At 40.1% G+C, this 21,313-nt stretch overlaps 1 protein-coding gene across 6 annotated transcripts in view; it reads right to left on the bottom strand.

Annotated features, from left to right (window-relative positions):
- The window catches only part of TNPO1 (transportin 1), a 127,059-nt gene that overhangs the window by 55,511 nt on the left and 50,235 nt on the right, over positions 1 to 21,313 (bottom strand). For all 6 annotated transcript variants that reach the window (XR_010923992.1, XM_067569085.1, XM_067569086.1 and 3 more), the window contains exons 5-9: positions 17,594 to 17,700; positions 15,320 to 15,453; positions 12,363 to 12,444; positions 9,639 to 9,761; positions 3,971 to 4,089 (exon numbers count right to left, since the gene is read on the bottom strand). Coding sequence is in view for 5 of the 6 variants with exons in the window: in XM_067569085.1 (XP_067425186.1) it covers positions 3,971 to 4,089; positions 9,639 to 9,761; positions 12,363 to 12,444; positions 15,320 to 15,453; positions 17,594 to 17,700 (565 nt within the window). In the remaining variant the exon portion in view is untranslated. The remainder of the gene's footprint in view (positions 1 to 3,970; positions 4,090 to 9,638; positions 9,762 to 12,362; positions 12,445 to 15,319; positions 15,454 to 17,593; positions 17,701 to 21,313) is intronic.

Genomic DNA, 21,313 nt, shown 5'->3' with positions numbered 1-21,313 from the left:
GGTTTAAATATGGTTTTCCTCAGATCATTGAGGACTAAGTTGGATAGCCACATAAATAGACCTCAATTTGACAAGAGGAAAACAGTTTAAAAGCCCCTTAATAAACCCTATAGTGGTTGGATATGGGAGTGGGGAGAAGGCTGTAGTGAATCATGGCACATACATGGCAGCTAAGTGAATCTAAATTAAGTTCAGCGATAAAGCTGTGATTTTTAATTTAGCAAGTATGTCAAACAGGACTTGAGAGGAGGCACAGATTGGTGGCTGCACCAAACCTGTAAGTTTTCCCACTTCAGCAGGTACAGTTTTCCTTGCCATGGGGTTTCTAACATTATGTAGTACTATTTGTACCTCCAAGAAGCAGTCTTGTTCTATACCAGAGTCATTTAACAGCCAAGCCTTGAGATGAAGCACAAAGAGGTTAAGTTGGGTGATGGATCCTGACTCCTGTCTGTGTGAAGAGATCCATTGCCAGAGATGACAGGGAGGCAGTTGTCAAGACATGCTCATCAGCTCTGGGAACCACACCTGTCTCAGCCATGATCGTGCTATGAGGACAGTTACTCATTTCTCCTATTTCTATTTGTTTGGGACCTTAAACAGTAAAGGGGATAAGCATACAGCAATACACGAGGTCAAGGCTGACTAGGGCATCCTCCGTAAAGTTGCAGTCATGCCCTCACCTTGAACATTGTATCAGATGGTGTCGGGAAGAGATCTATCGTCGAATGACGCCCAGTAGAAAACATCCTTTGGAATACTTTGTTATTTGCCTCCCACTTGTTTTAGAGGCAGAAGTGCCTGTTGAGAGTGTCCTGGTAGATTTTGAAGTCCTGGTAGATAAACCACTGAGATGTAAATGGTCTTAATTCAGTGCATAAGGCTGGAATCTTGCTCCTCCTTGTAGACATAGACAGACAACAGAGCAACAATGTATTATTCTAACTGGATGGTATCTGGTGTAGGGTAGGAAGTGTTGGCAAGCATCATGAACTGCTCTGAGTTCTAAAATGTGGGTATGGAGAATCATCTCATGAGAAGCTCTTGCTCTGAGCTGTTAAGTTCTGACTGTGTACCACAGCTTATCAGGAGTTAGAACGCTGGGTGGTCTGGAGATGGTACCAAAACACAATCCATGTACCTTTGTTGCTGCCTGAAGATGTGGCTGCTGACTATATCTACTTAACCTTAGAGTCCGTATGCTTTGAAGGCACTGGATCTGCTGCTGACTTAGAAGCCATCTGTTAAACAGCCTACAGCGGCACCTAAGTATGTTGTGTGTTTTTTCTAGTTGAGGCCAGGGTCTTGGTAGCAGAGGAGATAGGAGCCTCAGCAATACCCTTGCTGGGATGCAGGGCCTCTCACAATCCAAAACCCTTCTTTTATCTCATCCTAGGAAATGGGATCTCTTCTTTTTTGATGGTCAGGGCAGTTTGAGGAGTCCCCCAGCTCTCTGCTTATCACAGCAGTGGCAACAGTTGCTGGGGCTATTTGAGCAACCAAATCTGACTTGAACCCCGTAGGTTTCAGGGAGATGCTTCATCAACAGGCATTTTAGCCGGTCTTCCCTTCATTTTTTTAGATCTACTTTTAAACCTAAGCAGTTTTTATATTTGGAAGATAGAAGACTCTCCCCCAACCAGAGGCCACGCGAGTGTCCATCACTGAGGGGGAAGAGATCTATGGCAGATCTGACAGGGTTTGGAGCCCAATGTTTTGGGCATAACTCATTATTCAAAGCTTCAGATATAGGCCTGAGAAAAAACAAAGGCCCTGATCAGACAACGTAAAGAAGAGAAAGGGGAAATCCTCCCCACCAAAGAACAAACTATGTTAAACAACAGAAAAATAAAACAGAATAAGAAAAAAGCAAAAGAGATAGCAAGCTGCATGGCTAGCTAAAGGACACCACAAAATACCATTTCAGATCACAGGCCATTGAGAAGACACTGGAGTGGTGGTGGGTCTCTTCCACCCCATCTCACCCCTTATACCTTTGTGCCAGAGCACAAGGATATCTAGGGCACAGGCCCAGCTCTGTGGATACTAATGATGCAAATCTCCAATCTTGTGTGCACTCTGTTCCTGAAGTGGAGAATCAATAGGGACACTACTTGAAGAATTTCATGAATACCTACTGATCACAGCTTTTGCCAAACATCTCCCTTTAAATATATGGATATGACTTCTCTCTAGTGAGTTTCTTCAAGTGAATTGTAAAAACAAACCAAATTACAAAGAACCCAATGCATAAAAATATTACAAGCCAGATCTGACTATTGTTGGAGTCGATGTGGATTGAATGTGCATCAATGGGAGAATCAGTCCCTATATGTTTTGTGACTGAAAATGAATGCCTGATTTAATATAGACTTCATATTAGCACACCACCTTAGCACCATTTAATTTGTTGTGAACAGCTTCCCCTAACCAAACAAATCCAAATCAGTTTAATAGAGAAAAATACATGTCAAAATACCAGTTTGATTATGTATCAGAATTTTTTTAGCATCATTACCATGGTATGAGTGATAAGTACTTGAAACATACCGAAAAATAAAGCCTTTGAAGAGTGAAGGTGGGAAAGGCTGCTAGATACCATAGCCACTGGTTCATTATACCTACACAGTATTAGCAAAGTTTCATGTAGTTTTCTAGGCTTGTCTAAGAAAACAGTATGCCAACACTGCCCACTGCTTAAGTTATAATATAAACTCTAGGATTTTGAAGTACCAATAGAATTATGTTCTCAATTCCCCCTATAAAGAGGGCTAACTGTTGAACAAGATGCTGAAGTGCACAATATTGCACGTAAGACCCCAATGTTAAAAGTAAATTTGTAGTTAAAAACTTCATATTCATCTTTTACAGCTACTGAATTTATCCTAATCAAGTCTACATTTTCATTGCAACTTTAAAGTCAGTATTAACATAAAAACTTTAAAGGCACCCTCAAAAAAGTAGAAGTGATGAGAAGACAAGAAAAACAAAAGCACTTCAAAATGCAATAGTTACATTAATGTTCTTTAGCAGATTTAAATAAAAACACATGTTTTATCCAAAGATTTTTAAATCAACCTTACATTTTAAAACATCAGTTTACTTACACATTGCTAGTTCTTTAGTAATTTAGGACTATGAAGTGGGAAGAAAGTAAAGTAGATGTTTTGGACTTGTTTCTTTATTAGTTACTTAATTCTGAGCAAAATTTCTTTTTTTAATATAAAATTTCTTTTCACTAAGAATTCTCACATTTAAAGCGCTCATCTATGGTGAAAAACACAAGTCTCACTAAATCCTGACAGCGAGAACAAAAAACTAAACCCTCACCCCACCCTCCAACACACAAAATTGACAGGAAAACAGCATACGCAATATTTGCAGTCAAGACCTTTATACAGAACTTCCAATTTTTTTTTTTTTTTTTTTAAAGTAAATAAAAAGCTTCAGCAAGGCTATACTCCATCAGAATTTGTGTTCTGAAGTCACTTGATCTTGAAAATACCACCCTTGGGGTGCCCAAAATACAGGTTTACAAGTCTAACTTTTTGACAATTTTAGCCAGTCTGTATAAAACATTCACAACTGTTTTATTAAATGTATTGAAAATATACATATTTCACTATTAACACTGAAGGAAATTTATTTTGAAGTGACTAATTTCATTCCACTAGGAAAAAAGTTTAATAAATTTACAATTTTAGCCTCTGATCATGCAACATTTGTATACAAGCTTAAATCTAAGCATGATTTCAGTGGGACTTTTCATGTGAATATTATATACTGCTAGAACATTTGCCAGATCAGAGCCTTATATTTCAATATTTTGGTTTTTGCCTACAGAGTTTTGTAAGATTCTGATAAAATGCCACTGCAGGTAGATTATCTTAAATGAACGAGAGGACTAATTTACAATCCATAGTTTATCAGTCGAATATGCGTCACTCTCCTTGTTTGAAAGTCAACTTACTTAGTAAGATGCCGACATAGCACATCTTTACAAATGGGCTGCTCAGCCAGAGTCAGCCAAAACTCGCACGCCTCCAAAGCCACGTTTTCATCTTGGTCCTGGGTCCTCTGAAGCATGTACTACACAATATAGAGAGAAATCATTACTTTAGTTGCTTAGGTTCCTTTGGACACTTAGAATTCCATCAAAGTTAAATTATTACATGTGTTAGCAGTTTACAATTGCAGTCTGCCATTATGGATGATCTATTTAAAAAAAGATGCAATTTTTTGATAGTATATGTGACTGCAATAGATGGCAATTGACTGTAGCCTGACATTTAGGATTTTTAACAGCAGATTCCTCCTCTGTTTTTAGGATGGTGGGGGGGAGGGCAGAGTCTTTCCTCTTCTACTAGCAACTAGAAGATGCAGTTTCACATTACTTTTCAAATATACAGATGCAGGTGTTTTCATGTTATTTTTAGCACATTAAAAACCCTATTTCCTTTCATAATTTTTACTAAGGAGCATGAAATACTTCTAAAATAACATGATCCGATCCCATAATCAACAAGAATATATAACCAAGTGAATATAGTAAGGATAAATAGTGGAACTGATCATCTTATTGCCAGCAAGAGCAATATTTCAACAAAGACCACGACTCAAATGAATGAGGGCCCTATAAAACAATCCCCCATAATCACTGCTTTAAGCCAAAACACATCACCCCTTCTTACATACTCTTCATGCTATTGCTCTGCCACTTGTAATGCAGAAGTACTAGGTTCATTCAAATCTCTCCCTTAAGTCTCCTTCAAATACTGCCATCCTTGCATTCTTTCGGGCTGAAACAATACCTGAAACAATCTTCCAATTTAGAAAAATCAAGGAAATCCACTTGTTTACCTGGAATAAGCAAGGCCTTAAAAAAAAAAACTCCGCCAATTGCTTTAGAATGCCACTGTCCACCTCCAAAATGAGTGGAAGGGAGCACAGCACCAGCATTCTGTGCATTCCACAGAATTTGCCATGGATATTAGCCCCTTGCTACAGAACTGTGTTCCAGAATCTGAGCTTTCATTAAAGCAAATCTTTACAACCGAAGGGCTAGACAACGATAACCTTGAAAGTGTGAATGCTGAGTAAGTCAATATCTAGGTCTACACACAACCTGAAACTACAGCTGTAAAAAGGCATGAACAGTCAGAGCTCTCACTCTAACTGAAGTTATGTAATTTGGCATTTTTCCAAAAGACAATGCATTTGCCAATATGCTATAGCCAAGTACCTGACATTTTGTTTTCATTCTTCCTACTGCTGCCTCTTGTTCTCCAGTTTTCTCCACAAGTGGAAGTTACTTGGATTACTGTACGTGATCCCTACACAGCTACACTGAGCTAGGCAGCAGTAGGTTTGGGAGCCAGAGCTTAAGGCCAGTTTGCAGCCAAGGAAATGAGAAGTATTAGCTGGCCAGCTACACAGCCTAAAGAACATCTCAAGAACTAAGACAACAGGAGTGAAGCAGACTGTCTAGAGAGCATAACAAAAACACATCCTCAAAGAGAAATTACCAAACATTATATCAATGAGTATTTTCAAATACAAGCCACAGCTGTGTGTGTCTGTGCGCTGTAGAGGAACGGAAATGAAGAGTATTTCATAGCAACAGAATAAACTGGTGTTGCAGCAGAATTTGGCCCCACTGTGCTATGGAGTACATGAAGGCCCTGCACATCACCACTTGCAACTGAAACCCCCAAGAAAACGGTTTCACAGAAGTAACAGTGTAACCAGAACAAGAGATAAGACTGATGTCAAGAACTTCCTTGGCAGCCAGAACACAATTATAGAACCCTCTACCTGAAGGGATCAGGATACTGACATATTTTATAGCTTTCAGATGCAAATGCAAGTTTGATTTTTATGTCACAGCTTTTACCATCAATAAGCCATCCTACAAAAAGTCATCTCACTGTCCACCATTTTGCAAAGTTATATTTTCTCCTTTGAGAATTGCCCATATGGATTCGCCCATTTGAAATAAGTGATCTCTAGATGCACAAGATGGGTATCTACAACTAATTGGTGTCTGTGGAGGCCACTTGCCACTTCCTTTCTTACACAAGTTTCCAAGGGTATTAAAAACTAAGTGGTCCCAACCACCTTTCATATATTTCTGATCACTGAAGATGCAGCAAACTCAGAACACTTAGTCTCAAACCATTCTCCCCTTCCCCTTTGGATCCTATTTTCTATTTTTTGGAAACACAGTTAGCATTCCCCCGACCACACAGAACTCTAACAATTTTTCAGTGCTTGTGTTGTTGTAGGCATTATCCAGGGCTCAGCTTTCGTGGGCTGCTTCCTTCTATCACAGTCAGTACTATTAAGTCAAATTTTACTTGGTATGCATTACTCCTACTCTGGTATCTGTGAACCCCATGCTTATGTCTTTGCTGAGGCAACAAATAAAACTAGCTTCAAGCCAATACAACATGGCAAAGTCCACTACGGACACTCATACTCAGCGCATCTGGTGCAAGGAAGAAAGTTACCAAGCAAACAAGTTTTCCATCAACCCATGAAGATCAGGGAGGCAGCCTCACACTTCAATTGACAGGGAAGGGAAAAATACTTTTCAGACCCAGTGACAGAGCCTGGTACAAAAGAGGAAGGGAAATAATGTTAACAAGTTTTTCCATGGGAAGTTAGGACTTAAAATGTTGTCATCTGGCAAAACCAAGGTTGTCCCAGTTTTCAGGCAGTGGTCTCATTCTTTAAAGTAAATTGAAAATGAAATATTGTCATCATCGTAATTGTCTAAAAGCACTGCATTCTGCTTGCCCTGTTTAGGATTAGTAGGACAGGTTTTGTTTTTTTTTAATTTTAATTTTTGTTGTTAGCAAGCTTCACTTGATTTTATGTTTAGATTTGCCCCACTATTGTAAATTAAAATGCTATTGCTACCAGTTTAAGATTGCATCAGAACTGTGACTAATAATTCATTTCAAATTCAAGTAAAAGATCCCAAACACTAATAATTATAGGTAGAATCCCCCTCTGATTTGAAACTCAGCACTAGGCTATTCCCTCACCGGTGCTGCCTGCTGCTGCGGTCAAGCACTTACTCTGACTACTCCCGTAAATGTTTTATTCTTAGTTCCCTTTGAGTCTGTATAACATTCTCTCTCATCAGGCTACTTACCCTAGAGTAACTGTGGTTCTTTGAAATAAAGTAGGAGCCACACTTGAACTATTATAGGTATGTGTGAACCTCATGCATGCTAGAGTAATATTGTAATTTGTTTTGAACTTGCAGTAGGTCAATTAGGGTTGTACATGTGCCCCATGCTTCTTCATACTCCTATATAAGACCATAAAGGAAACAGCAGCCACGATCCTCCCTCAGCTCCTTTGTAATTCAAAGCCTGTGCTGTGGAGGACTCTGGAAAAGCAGGAACGGATGGGAGTCATGTGATCTCCAATGACTACAACATCACAAAGAATAGTAACCATTCCTCCTTCAAGTATGCGTCAATGTGAACCCCACTGTGGATGACTGGCAAGCAGTATCCTCCCTGGATGGTGAGAGTGATGCGTTTCAGTTATATCAGTCAGATACTTGCTCTCCTGAACTTGGCATGCAACTTGGCTGAAAAGTCAAGTGTATAATTGAAAAAAGTTAGTGGGTTGCTCCACATAGCTGCCCGGCAGATATCAGAAATTGGCATATTCCTGAAGCAGTCGATCATATTGCTTGTGCCCTGGTGGAAATATGCCTTAATATTCAGAGGGAAAGGCTTCCCAGCCAGTTCACAGTAGGTAAAAATAATTTGTAAGTGGATCACAGTGTATCTTCAATGAGATAATATGGCCTTTCATTGCAGCAGATATGGTCACAGAAGGGAGGGTAGAGCGCCTGAAAGCTGGTCCTGCTAAGGTATAAGGCAAAGTCTGAAGACATCCAAAGAACTCAGTTTCTTCATGTAGCAGCACTTGATGCCAGAAGAGAAGACTGGTAAAGTGACAGATTGGGTTGAGGTGGTTTCAAAATTTCACTTAGGGATGAATACAGGATGTGGTTTCCTCTCACACATTCTACCATAGGGACATTGTGAAGGCAGCCAGATCATAAGAGCTTGGAGCTCACTGACGCTCTATGCTGATGTAATGGCCAAGAGAAAAGCAAGGTGATGTACTTTTCATTCCCACAGTGATTCAAAGGGAAGATCCATAGGGTTTAGAAGGAAGACATTGAAGCCCCACATGGAAGACCAGTCCCTAGCTGAACGGTGAGTAAAAGTAGGCCCTTGATGAATTTTGATATCACAGGGTATAAGACCACCAGAGTACAAACTATATTGAAGTATGACAGAAATACTGTGGCAAGATGAACCTTAAGGGAGTTAAATGCTAACCCCATGTGATTCAGGTGCATTACAGTCCAAGTCCTTCAGTATCAGAGCCTCCATTGGGTCAATACTATCCTCAGTTATCCACATGGAGAATTTTTCCATTCTGAGTACATCTTCATGATGGAAGGTTTCCTGCTTTGCATAGAAGTTTCCTGAACTTGTAGGGAACAGTCTACATCAGTGTTGCTCAGCCAGCAAACATCAAAGCAGTCAGGTGCAATGACTGTGGGTCTTGATACAGGTCTTTAGCTGGGTTTAGCAGTCCCTTGTCAATGGGGAGGACAATCCTGGCTGGACTAGAAGCTGACAGCATATTGAACAGTTTATGGGACTTCTGAAATGACAAGGCTTGATTTCCAGAATCTCAGCAATCTATATAAGGAGCTCCTGGAACACTTAACATTGTCTGGTGCCAGTACCAATGCAAAGGATACAACTTCACCTGGCAATGACTAGGAAAAATCCTTAGGTTGCGAGATAGAATACTGATGTTGCTCAGCCCCTGGATCACCTATTTGATATTCTGGTGTTGCTGATCTGGCCAGGAATGCCACTGGGGAGGAAGCCTTCTCTCTTCCTTGATAAAGACCTCCTTCTTGATGTTTGTGAAGGTAGGCCTTAATACTCCTAAGAGGTACACAGTATAGCATACTATACAGTACAGATGATTCAGGTTGTTGGCTGGAACAATGCCAGTCTTGATGGGCTCGTGTAAGGTCTGTAGGAGATTCCCACATGTCTCAGTAGCACTGGTCAGACCTCAAATAAGGGTCTCGGCTTGATGACAGGAAAAAAAAGACAATATGGTGATGTGTAGACTCCCTCTGGGGGGCATGATCAATGTATATGGCATTTTCAGCACCCAAGACTGAACTGGTGGCAGTGAATCTCTCGGGCCAATGATGAACCTGGTTCTGTCAGGGTCTCATCCCCAGAGACCTTCTTTTTAAAAGGTGTTCAGATATCAACCTATGGAGGACTTCTATTTTTCCAGTTATCTATGTGAAATATTCCACTAGCACTCCATTCGTTTAGATCCCGCCCCCTCCACACACACACTTTTGGCTCACTTAATTCAGTTTGGAATGAATTTTCCTCTCAAGTTAAAGGTCAGTAATGTATCTCACTTGTAGATGTGCAGTTGGTCCAAATCAGCTAGTCAACCAGAAGATGAAGGATATAGAAATACAAAAGCAGTATTACACACTCATGTTAAAATTATTACTTTAAAGCATTTTTTGTGCATGCAATTTAGGAAACAAAATTTACCTCAACTATACTAATCATATGAGGAAGCAGGCGATCCATTCGAACTTCCAGCAGCATAACCAAAGCCCGACACACATTTTTGCGTACTTCAGGCTCCTCATCTCCAGCCAATGCAAAGAGATTCTGTGGGGAAAAATTAAGACTCTTCTAATCCCAATATTTTATATAGAATAGTACTTACGTTTAAACTGCAATCAAGCAAGCTTTCATGCAAGGACACATTTCTGTTCACTCTGAATACTCAATACCATTCAGGGAATGGAATTAATGCTCCTTTAATTTCACCTGAATGTATACACTACAGTACAGATATTCTGTAACACTTTATATGGATATTACAAGGGCTGGATTAAAGCATTGGCACTGTATGCTATTGCCGCCCAGAGTTATATGCTTTTTCTTTAAATGAAAGCTTGGGGCTAGAAACTTGCCTTCAAATCCAACAGCTACAAAGAAAGACTTGAACACATGACCCAAACGTAATGGATGCACTGACGTTTCCCCAAGTTTGCAGAGAGACAAACAATAGCTCCAAGGGGTGAGATTTAATCCATAGATATCAGCAGGGTTTTAACACCAAGACCCACTGTCCCAGGGGGTCCCGACGACATGACCACAGCAGAGGATTCTGTGGCAAGTGGACAAAAGAGCACCACGCCTGATCCACCTAAAAAGATGCCTCGGCAATAAATAATAGTAACAAATGTGGGATGGGGACCCTGCTGCTGCCAACCCTGCATCTCCAGGGAGAGAGGACCATCTCTGGAAGGGGAGCAGGTTCCCCTACCTCTCATGATCCTGATGGGGGAAGGGCACACCATGAGGATGAGCCATACCACAGGAAGCAGCTTATGGGACAGAGGGTTATAGGAGCCCCTCCAAATCATGGTGTGCCTAGGGCCTCTAGATTGCCTTGACCTAGCCCCCAAAGTCTGTGATTTACGTTGGGTTTAGTATCAAAAAGTTAAATAAACTCCTTCTAAACAATGAGGATCATGGCACACAAAAGACAAAAGAAATTGGTTTAGTACTGGTAACGAAAGAGCCCTCTAGCATCACATACTCAGAAATTTTCTCAGAGAACAATCTAATGGTTCACAAAAGATGAGTATTTTTCTTGTTTAAGTGGTACTATAGCATGTATTTTCAAACTTTGTTATTCACATTTAGAATTGAGTTCATCTCAGATTTTCGTCAACTCTTGCCAACGTAAGCCAAGCCACAAAGACCTTGGAGGCTAAGTTCATTTGAAAGGGACGATAGAGCACAAAGTACTCTAAATTTGCCCACAGAGCACTGCCTACTTCTGGGTTGACCCTTTGGAGACATGGCCAGATCACTTAGAAGCTGTGCTGACTCAATATATCCTGCCTCTAGCTAGGACACAGAAGCTCAAATGCAAATTACAGCACAGCACAACAGGGCATGAATACAAAATCTAAAGTAAGCTATATCCTGGGTCAATAGTCACACCTGCAGACACACAGGATGCAATCTGCAACCCCTGTTCCAGCAGGAGTTAATCAAGCCCCTCACTGTAATGTGTTATACTGCATAAAGGATTGTTCCCCCCATCCCCCCTCACCTCCCCCAGATAACTATTGACAACTGCCACATATGTATAAATACATAGGCTAAAGTGAAGGAGAAAAGAAAAGATAACAAGAGGACATGCCTGAATAATCGGCCTGAGTAATTACCATAATTGTGTATGGTATAGGTATTTACAATGGATAATTAGACCATAAGTATCTATTGTGCTTATAAATTAGACACACAATTGTTCCTGATTTTGCACATAACCTGAACATCTGGCTCATAATGCAATCTAACTGAACAAAGCAAAAGACTGTACTTGTTCTCCCCTCACAGAAATACTGATCAGTCTCTTACAGTGGTTCTTAGTGGTTTTCTTGGCCCATGATTCATAAAATGACTGAAAAATCGTTCACTAACCCAACATACTCCAGAATTCCTTGCAATCACAAAGGATTAAGGGATTTGGATCACAGGACAACTTTAGCACCATGTTGTGGATTTGAAGAGATGAAGGTGAAGAGTGAAGGCTGGTGGCTCCTAGACTAAAGGAGCTGCTGGGCAAGGAGATTCTCCCTTTTTTCTATCTACACACAAAGCACTCTGCTGTGGAAGCTGGGGAGCACTGATGAGGGCTGCAAAGCTGGTTCTACAGCCTCTCAAAGCCACTTTTCCCACTCTGGATTTGAGCATTTCATGGACAAAGGATGCAAAGGAGCTAATTTATGACTGGGTAATGTGATGTAGAGTTAGAGGCAGCCACCACAGCAGCAGAAAGGGGATGGAACAGTCTGCTTTTTCCCAGCCTCCGCAGGGTTCTAGGCAATGACAAGCTCTCAGATATCAGTACTACTCAATAGGCACCCCCCTCATGCACGACTGGTTGAAAATAGCTGTTCTAGTGCAGCGTTGTTACTTCACCAGGTTTTAAATACTTTGTATATGTCTGCTTTACAGAGGGCTGTGGAGATCTTATTCTAACCACTCCTCAGCCAGCAAGGAAAATTATAAATTTAAAACTAAAGAATATAATTAACTCTAGAACCAAGTCCTGGATATGTGAACTATAAACATTCTGTATCATTATTACATGCAACTCCTTTTACAGAAAAAGCCATTTTTGTTTAACAGGATTCTAAGCTCCTGCTAATTCTAAAAATATACAATTTACAAAAACAAGCAACCTACCTCAATAAAAGAATCAATGTGTAACATAAGAGCTTGAGTCCTACTGATGATAAACTGATTGACGCATGCAACAGCATGGGACCTAGAAATAGAAAAATTCACAATTAGAAACTTTTTTTAAACTGTATACAATCATCAAAAATTGGGAAGAGAGGAAAGCAAAGAGACACACTACAATGCCTAAAGGCATTTTTCAGAATCAAATATGGACAATCCAAATACACAGATCAAGAGATTATTTCCAAACTACATTGACTCATTTGCAATATTAAAAATACATTTTTCTTTTCCAAAAGGAAAATCTCAGGAATACAAAATACAATGCAACAGTTATGGACTAAATTCTGATTTAAAAGAAGTCTAAAACAGTTCTATGTATGTGAACTCAGTCAAAAAGCACAATGCTAAGGAATTAAATCTGCATTCCTCTTCTGTAAAAGCCAGCAAGGAAACAGACCACTTATACAAGGCAGGCAAAAGAGGCAAAACAGATGTGACCCACGGTTTATCAGCACAGGGCTTGGGGACAGCAGATGCACAGAGCAGACTCACTGACCACCCTCCCAGACTGCTAACTTTATACAGTGGAGCAAAGAAGAGTGAAAGACAACTTGGAACTTGGCTCCTCTGCTTGGAGGCAGAACAGAATCCTCTAATCAATCTGCTACCACTGAGCCCTTTCAAGACCACACAACTGTTCCTGGCTTTGTCCTTAAGATTTTGAAGAAACTGGATGCATTTTATACAGTTCCTTACATTATATCAAGACTTTAGAAAACAATATTAAGAAAATGCACGATTAAAGATATGGTAGGACAGCAGAATGAGATTTGCTAGAATTAAGGAAAATGGCAGATCTGGAAACACTTGTGTATTTTCTGATAAAAGGAGTTTATTGTTAATTTTGACTCTCTCTCATCTGAGACTAGTAGTCTCACACAATCTATGTGATAAAGTTTATAATGTGTCTGCCTCCTCCATTATCAAGCAAACAGATGGTTTATTTTTGTAATATTGTTTACTTTTAGTGGGACCAGTGTATGTATGTGTGTATGTATAACAGGCTACAACATATCCAAATCTCAGACTCAAAAACCTGGATTAACTGAAATTAAAATATTTTAAAAATTAACACAGATCCTAAATCAAATACATTCTAGAGTACACCAATGAATCCAGAGAGATTAGAAATATGGGCAAAAAACCAAAAAGATTAATATAAACAGACTGGACAAAACACTAATATAAAGGGCTTTTTTAGACACAATCCTACATTAACAAGAGAAGACTGGATTTAACATATCTTCTTCATCCCATCCCTACCTTCTATAATTTTCTATAGAAAAAAAGTGCTTCTTAGTTCCACCACATATCAATTGACATCATAAGCACCAGAAAAACCCAGCATTCCTTAAATAATTTAGATAGTTGTAAAAACAACTAGATTCCATGTTTTCACAGAACTTCACAAACTGTTTTCAAGCATTGTCTTTAGACTACTGTCTCCCCCCCCCCCCCCCCGCCCCTCCTTTTTTTTATTTTAAACTCTCATCCTGTCGTCTGTCTTCCAGAATGGCCTAAACATGTAGAAACTTTACAGCTGAGCTCTAAAAGAAATGTATTTCCTTCAAGTGTTTAGAATAAATGTTTCATGATATCACTCACAGAGAACTGCCAGGTGCTATATGTTACAGTTAGGTGGTTGTTCAGTCGGTTCCTTCCATGGACAGAACTAAAAACTACTTTGTGTGTGCATTTTCTCTTTTTAAATAAAGTGTAGTAGGCAGAGGAAGAAGAGAAACAGCATTGTCACATGGTAAGAAAAATCTGTTTTATTCATCAGGGAGAGTATTTTCCCCCATACATACGAGTATTAGTATTAAACTAGATCAAGATCATTCCCTTACAAAATCTAATGTAATGCTGTGTCTAGATTAGTTTGAAAAGACTCCGTGGCAAAAACCCACGTCACTTTTTCTTGGAAACCTATTTCACAGCCTAATATTTCACTATCATGAAATTTCTCCATCTTAATTTCTACCGTAATACCTCTCTCCCCACCCTCCCCAGTCTCCTCAACCTCTTATCCCCACCCCACTGGTGTTTACAGTATGGAATCCTATACCCATGACTTTACAGCAACCTGATCTTTTGTTGTTCATCTGAATTTTTGCCATGTGAGCAATAATTTCTGACTAATATGATGTCCAGAAATGAACTTGCAGTACTTCTTCCCACATATGAGAACTCTATATATGTAATTCAAAAACCATTTTTTCTTGTATCACACTGTAAAAATCATGTTTAATTTTATGCCTATTATCACCCCATTTATCTTTTATAGTTCTCCACTGTATAGTTTCTTCCCAGCCCACTGGATACTTCTATTTTATATTAGTATTGTAGTCACCTCATCTAAAAAGAAAGTGAATATGCTTTTAATTTGATCTCATGAAAGATTGGAAATAGTCTTTTAAAATGCCGGTACAGTCAGAAAAGCAATTTGATGAGGAACACATTACATACACTTGCTTTACTGACAAAATGTATGTTACTGCTTTTTTATTCCTGTTCACACTGCAGTCAATACACCTACAAAACAATGATCTGGATTCTATTCTGCTCATGCTTCATGAGCAAGAGATTTATTAACTAAGTTCCAGCTGCTGAATCTTTTTGCTGGTGATGATACACAAGCCATGAAAACACAGCTTGACTTTCAAGACCCTAAGTTGGTAGTAAGGCTGAAGACAGATACCACCTTTTTACTTTTTAACTGAGCTTGACATGCAAATCATTGACACTAACATGGAATCGCAATGCTGCTTTTCTCACCACATCCCTACACATGCAGGATCACCTTTTCACTTTTCAGACAATTTTAAATACCACAAGATATCTTACTGATTACCTAAATGCATTTTAATCTGAGACTGCAGTGCTACATCCATACCTACCTTATTTTTGGACTGCTGTGCTTGAAGAACTGTAAAAATTTAGGGATCATGAAATTGAGGGGTCGGTCTAATACATCACTATCTAAGATTTCAGCAGAATCTTCACATATCTTCTGAAGAGCTCCAAATGCACCCTGTACAATACATAAGTTTGCTTTCTTCAGAAAAAAAAGTTAATTATTAGAAAACTAACATCCCCCCCTCCCCTGCAAAGAAAAATCAATGAGTAGCTACATCTCTATTTAGTACTGAGCATGGTTAACTATTTTTAACACAGCCGGCAAACAGATATAGTTATGACCTAAAACACATTAATAAGTTTCAACTCTATTTCATAATGAAAAGAAACAGACAAGTAATTTTAACATTTTGATTTCATCTGTAATATCCCAACCTGAGTGGTAGGTGACAGACTAGCATTGAATGCCAAAGTAAAATCAATCCATCCTGCATGTTTTCCCTTCCATATTTGCTAGAGTACAAATCAGATCTTAAGTTAATTATGAACAAAACTTTCCTCCATTTATACCAATGCAGAATATTTCCCCTGTATTTCAAAGTTTTAAACCCAGTGTGACAATTTCTTAAATTATCTGTTCTTGATTTTAAATGTGCACACTAAACCCTAAAACTCCAATGATAAAATGATCAATTTGAACATTATTTTGAAAGTGGTTTCTCCACTCCCTCCAAAATAAAATGTTGAGAAAATAAGAAAAATAGTTATCCAGTGAGTTAGCCTACCTAGAACATCCCTGTTTAATTTGATCTTGGGTACCATCTATACTCTCAATTCTCTACAGAGGCTTTTTGTATGAACATCTCAAACAGCTTTTGTGGATCCTATACAGAGGAACTAAAATCATACAGCAAAGGGACCCAGTAATAGGATATATTTTGATAAAGAGGTGGAAACTGTTCTGATAAATTAAGTCTTTAATCTAGCAAACTCAACATTTGCCTTCTTCTGTACCCACTGTTTGAGCATCTTAAATTTCTAAAGTAATCTTATTCTCACACTAGTCCAATGTAATGTCTATGACAAAGGAAATTTTTAGGATAAGTTCCTAGAAGGAAAGAAACAGAAGTCTTTTCACGTCAGGCAGACAAAAGAGTAACTCACTGTTCAGTTAATGAATAGGAATGTGGCAATAAGATGCTAGAATAAGTAATCAATAGGGTACTCCTATTTCAAAATACCTATAAGCAAGTATGTCTGTAATAATACAGACAACAACAAAAAATTTCCCCAGGAGTAGAGAGTTAAAGAAATCCCTATGACAACCTGGTTCCTGTTTCTCTGTTATGCTTTTCTTGGGGGCCTCAGTATGGGTGGGCCACATGTGCCAGGTGGGCACATATTGGGGGAAAACTCTTCATCTCCAGACACTCGCACCCTCTGACCCCCACAGAGATCCAGAGAGACGCAGCCTGATGCTGGGTCCCAGGCTTGTACAGAGTTTCCTGCATACCACCTCCTTCCTTCAGAGCTTTCTGGGAACTGCAGCTACCCGGAACCCTCCAATGTCCCTGCTCATGTCCTGTATTTTCTTAACTGGAGAGCCAGGCTCTGCTGGATCCAGCAGCCCCTAGCAGCAGCCAACAGCTCTGCAGCACCAATTCTGCAGGAAAAAATGAAATTCTGTACAGAATTCTCCCAGGAGTAAGTAGGAACTACTGAACTCTAGAGCAGTGGTTCCCAAACTTTTTACTAAAATGAGTCACTAACTGTATACTTTTTGGGGACCAACCATTACCCCTGCTCTCCAATACAGCTTCCCTTACTCAGCCCTCCAGCCCCCCGCTTTCCCCATCCCTCCCTTTTCTCATTCAGCCCTCCCACCCCCCTCGCCAGCCCAGACCCTTTTCTCTTGCTCTCCCAGACGTCCCCACTTGCAGCCCAGCCATGATCACCACCAGGCTGCTGACTGATTACTCACTGGCTCTGTCAGCTTCCTCCGTGCTAAAGCCGCTGCCACCACCCAGCTGCCTACTGCCCAGAGGAAGGGAGAACCCAAGGGACAAATGATGTCCTGCCACTGGTCCAGCCGCTTCCTCTGTGCTACTGCTGTCTGGATCCTGCTCCACACACCACAGCATGCTACCCAGGGCAAGTACCTCTGGGGCACATGCAACCCATCTAGACCCTTCCTGAAACCCAATGGTGGATTGGACCCGTGGTTTGGGAAACATTACTCAATATAGACCACATGTAGTAAGTATATATAATATGACCTTTTTCTTTAAATTTGTATTAGAAACAAAACTCCTCACCTCACAGGTATTGTAGTCTTCAGAATCCAACAGGCTGCAAAGCTTTGGTAAGAGTTCACGCCAATTCTGCAATTCCCCCTTAGAGGCAATGGTTGTAATCAGAATGCCTTGGATGTGTTGGAGAGAAGGAATGAAAAAAGATTATCTTAAGAAACACAGGTTTAGCAGGATACGTTTTGGTAAACACCCTCGCCTCCCCAGTACAATTGCTCAAAAAACTACATAGTTAAGTAGTTTGTTTTTTGTTAAGAGTGGACAAACGTGGAGAAAGGAAATTTTATTACAAAGAAAATTACTAGACAACCTCTCTCCTATTAGAAGTGATTGGGAATCCAACAACTGATTGTTCTTGCCTGTTGCCAGGGAGGTAGTTCAGCCCTGTCAACAACAAAAAGCTCCCCCTCTTCCCCTCAAAGACTGGTACCAAAAAAAAGCAAACACTACTCAAGCTGTAACTTGGTTTAAGAAACTTGATTTGCCAACAAAGAAATTACAAAAAAACAAAAACAACCCCCCAATGGAAAGTAGAATCCAAATATAGGAGTGCCAACACCAGACTTTTTGCCAAAAGTTTCCCACCACCACCACCGCCACCACCAATTGAGCACCAATAATGGCAACAGCCTAGGCACTAAGACTAAGAGGGGCAAAAGATGACAGTCAACATTTTAAGAATGTCGTCATCCAACATGCTCACCACAGAGCTACATTTTGCTTAACACTGATGGCTGCCAGTACATTTTCTACACTAACATTCCCACTATTGCTATCAGCAGTCAGCATAAGTAGTCTTGAACCCAGGTGAGGAAACAAACATAGAACTAACATGCTCAATAGTGTTAGAAGTGAGTGAAAAGGTGAGGGGTTTCTGGAGGATACCTGGCTAACTAGGGATAACATATTTGCTTTCATTTCCTTGGAAAGGAAATTCTGAAGCCAAGATTTTATTACTATAACAAAGCGTTGAATGAATTATAGAGGAGATGGCATTCTCAGCAAATTAAAACAAAAACAGTAACTCAAAAAACTGGGTAACATTTTCTACAATGCTTTCTCCTTTGGAAAAAAAAAAAACTCTGAAGAGGAAATAGTCTCTGACCGTGAAACAATCTGCCCTAGCAATTTCTCTCCTAATCCCTCCCCCTACCCCACCCCCGCCCCAAGCCTTGTTGGATTCTCCATCTCCAGTACAAGATGGAAGGAACAAAAGCAGACATAATAGAAAACTCCTTGAGCTTTACAGAATTAATAAAATTGCATTTTAAATCAGTTCTCAATTTCCAGGAGCCTTCAAAATGAATTTGAACAGCCTCAAATATTGTACAAGAGCTTTAAGACCCAACACTGCTCTGCCTCTCTCCTGACCATTTTGGTACTATGAAGAAGATCAAATGGAGAGTTCATAAGAAGAGAGAGAGGGTCTGCTGTCCCAGTCTGAAGAGGATGCTTCATGGATTTCTGAGTGACTGTTTCACTGAGCTGGTTTTTAATATAGAGCAGTGGATTCATTCATCCCTGCATAGGGATTTACATTTCAGAGTGGTCTCTCCAAATGAACTTTAAAATTCACCCACCTATTGAAGTGTGGATGCCTAGGTGAACAAAGTGTTACGGTCTCTCCTCCCTGCGTTTTTCTGGATAGATAAGCGAAGAAAGTCATGTAGTAATCTGAGGTGGTGGAAGTTTTGGAAAGAAAACTGCCTGTTAATCTGTCTCATCTGCTTCTGTAATTCCTCTAGGCTCTTGAAGAATAAATATCCTTAAAAGGTCTGTCTAAATCTGTAGCAGGAGCAAAGGTCTCTCAGTTGCTTTATAGGAGAAAAGGAACTTCTTACTCTGCAACTTCAGCAACTATCATATGCAGGTGCTCTTCCAAAAAAAGCTTACCCTCAGAACTTAAAAGTAGCCATTAGTTGGTTGGCTAGAGCATCTGCCAGGTGTGCACCCAAGAGCCTGCAATGAAGGCCTCTGACCTACTGACAGAAAGGTTATTCACAGAGACAGTGGATTGAATCTCAGTGTTCCTTGTGGAGGATTACAAAGCTTCCTCTAATGATCAACAGAGAATTTAGTGGTTTGCCACTAAAGTTTTTTCCCCTCATCTAAGGCAATAAACAGCTAAAAGGTGTTTCAAACCCTTCAGATATAGTCTCAAAAAACAATGAAGGGAGTTACTCTACAAATTAATGTTTAGACACCTTCATAACATATAGATTTTCATCCCAAACATTTGATCTACTCGTGGAATTTTACCTTCTCTAAAGGGTTCAAATAATAGCTCCCATCCCACTTCTGGTTGTGAAGAAACGGAAAAGGCTAAAGATCACAGAACATTAGGGTTGGAAGGGACCTCAGGTCATTTAGTCCAACCCCCTGCTCAAAGCAGGATCAAATATAAATCACAGAAGGGAAATGGTTCTCTTCCTAAGGAAAAGCATTTAGAGTCCTTTTAAGAATCTGACTAACGTAGGATGAGAAAAAAATCAATTTTTCACTGCACATGCTCAGATGAGATATCCCTGAGTCGTACATTTAGAGAAATATTAGTCCTACCTCAAGGACTGGTCACAAGTTGTCCAATACTGCAGGGATTCCCCCTTATAACAGAAAAAGATTCTTGTTGCTGGATACATAGAGAATCTCTTTCCATAAATATCTTGCACTCCCTCAGATCATCCAGGCTGACACGTGGAGCGTCCCTGGGTAGCAGTGAAGGATCCAGCTATTCCTCAGAGACAAGAGGTCTAGAGATAGTGGACATGGGAAAGGTGGTTGTAGGGAGAGCAGCAAGAGCTCAGAGTACCAGCTCTGGGACTCAGCCACATTGGGAACACTAGAATAGCTCCTGCTGTCTCTTGATTTCCTATAGTACTCTAGGAATGAGTGGGATAGGGGAAAGAAATATATTAAGCCTTCACTCCAGTCTATAAGAAAATCCATCTGACAATGACTTCTTGTCCCTGCCTGCTCTTCTGCAGCATAGAAGGAACTTCATGTTTCCTCTGGAAGCAAAGAGATCCATTTTCAGGTTTCCAGTCTCCTGAAGGTTGCACGGACCACTCATCTTTCACTCTTTGGATCCTGCTTTTTCCTGCTGAGGAAGTCTGCTTGCACTTTGTTCTCTACAAGATGTAATTATGGGGGCAGATCTAGTGTTTGGTGCAAAAACGTTATTCTGTTTTTGTACAGATGGGTTGGAAGAAGATCCCTTCCTGTATATGTACTACATGGTCACAGTGACGCCCATCAAGTCATGCATCACTTGGTGTTGAAGTAGTGGTAGAAAGGTTCAGGTCCCAGCTAACTGCCCTAAGTTCCAGAAGGCAGATGTGGAGCTTTGCCTCCGTGGTATTACAACTGCCGTGTACATCTAGTTCTTGGTAATGCCATCCCCAGCTGACACTGGAGACAGCTGTAGGAACAGGAGAGGGTTTAAAAGACTCAAAGTGGACTGACTCCCTTGAATATAATGGAGTTGATTTCTCACTAGGAGAGATGTTGCAAAAGCTAATAAGGAATAGTTAAGTCTTCTGCTCAACTTGCCTGCATTTGGGATGTGCTGTTGAGTCACCCGATGATGTAGCGGCCTCATACGTAAGCAGTCATACGAGTAGGGTAAAAAAAACATTGGGGCTGTCATGTGACATCAGCCTAAAAAATAACTTGGTAGGTTGACTCAGATTTGTGATAAATAGGTAAGGTCTGTACTATTTGTGAGAT

Source organism: Emydura macquarii, unplaced genomic scaffold, assembly GCF_026122565.2.
Source record: "Emydura macquarii macquarii isolate MOO-44397 ecotype Brisbane River unplaced genomic scaffold, CSIRO-AGI_Emac_v2 contig_2897, whole genome shotgun sequence".
NCBI lineage: Eukaryota > Metazoa > Chordata > Testudines > Chelidae > Emydura > Emydura macquarii.
The sequence above is the reverse complement of the archived record's forward strand: the minus strand, read 5'-3'. Positions and strand labels throughout refer to the sequence as shown.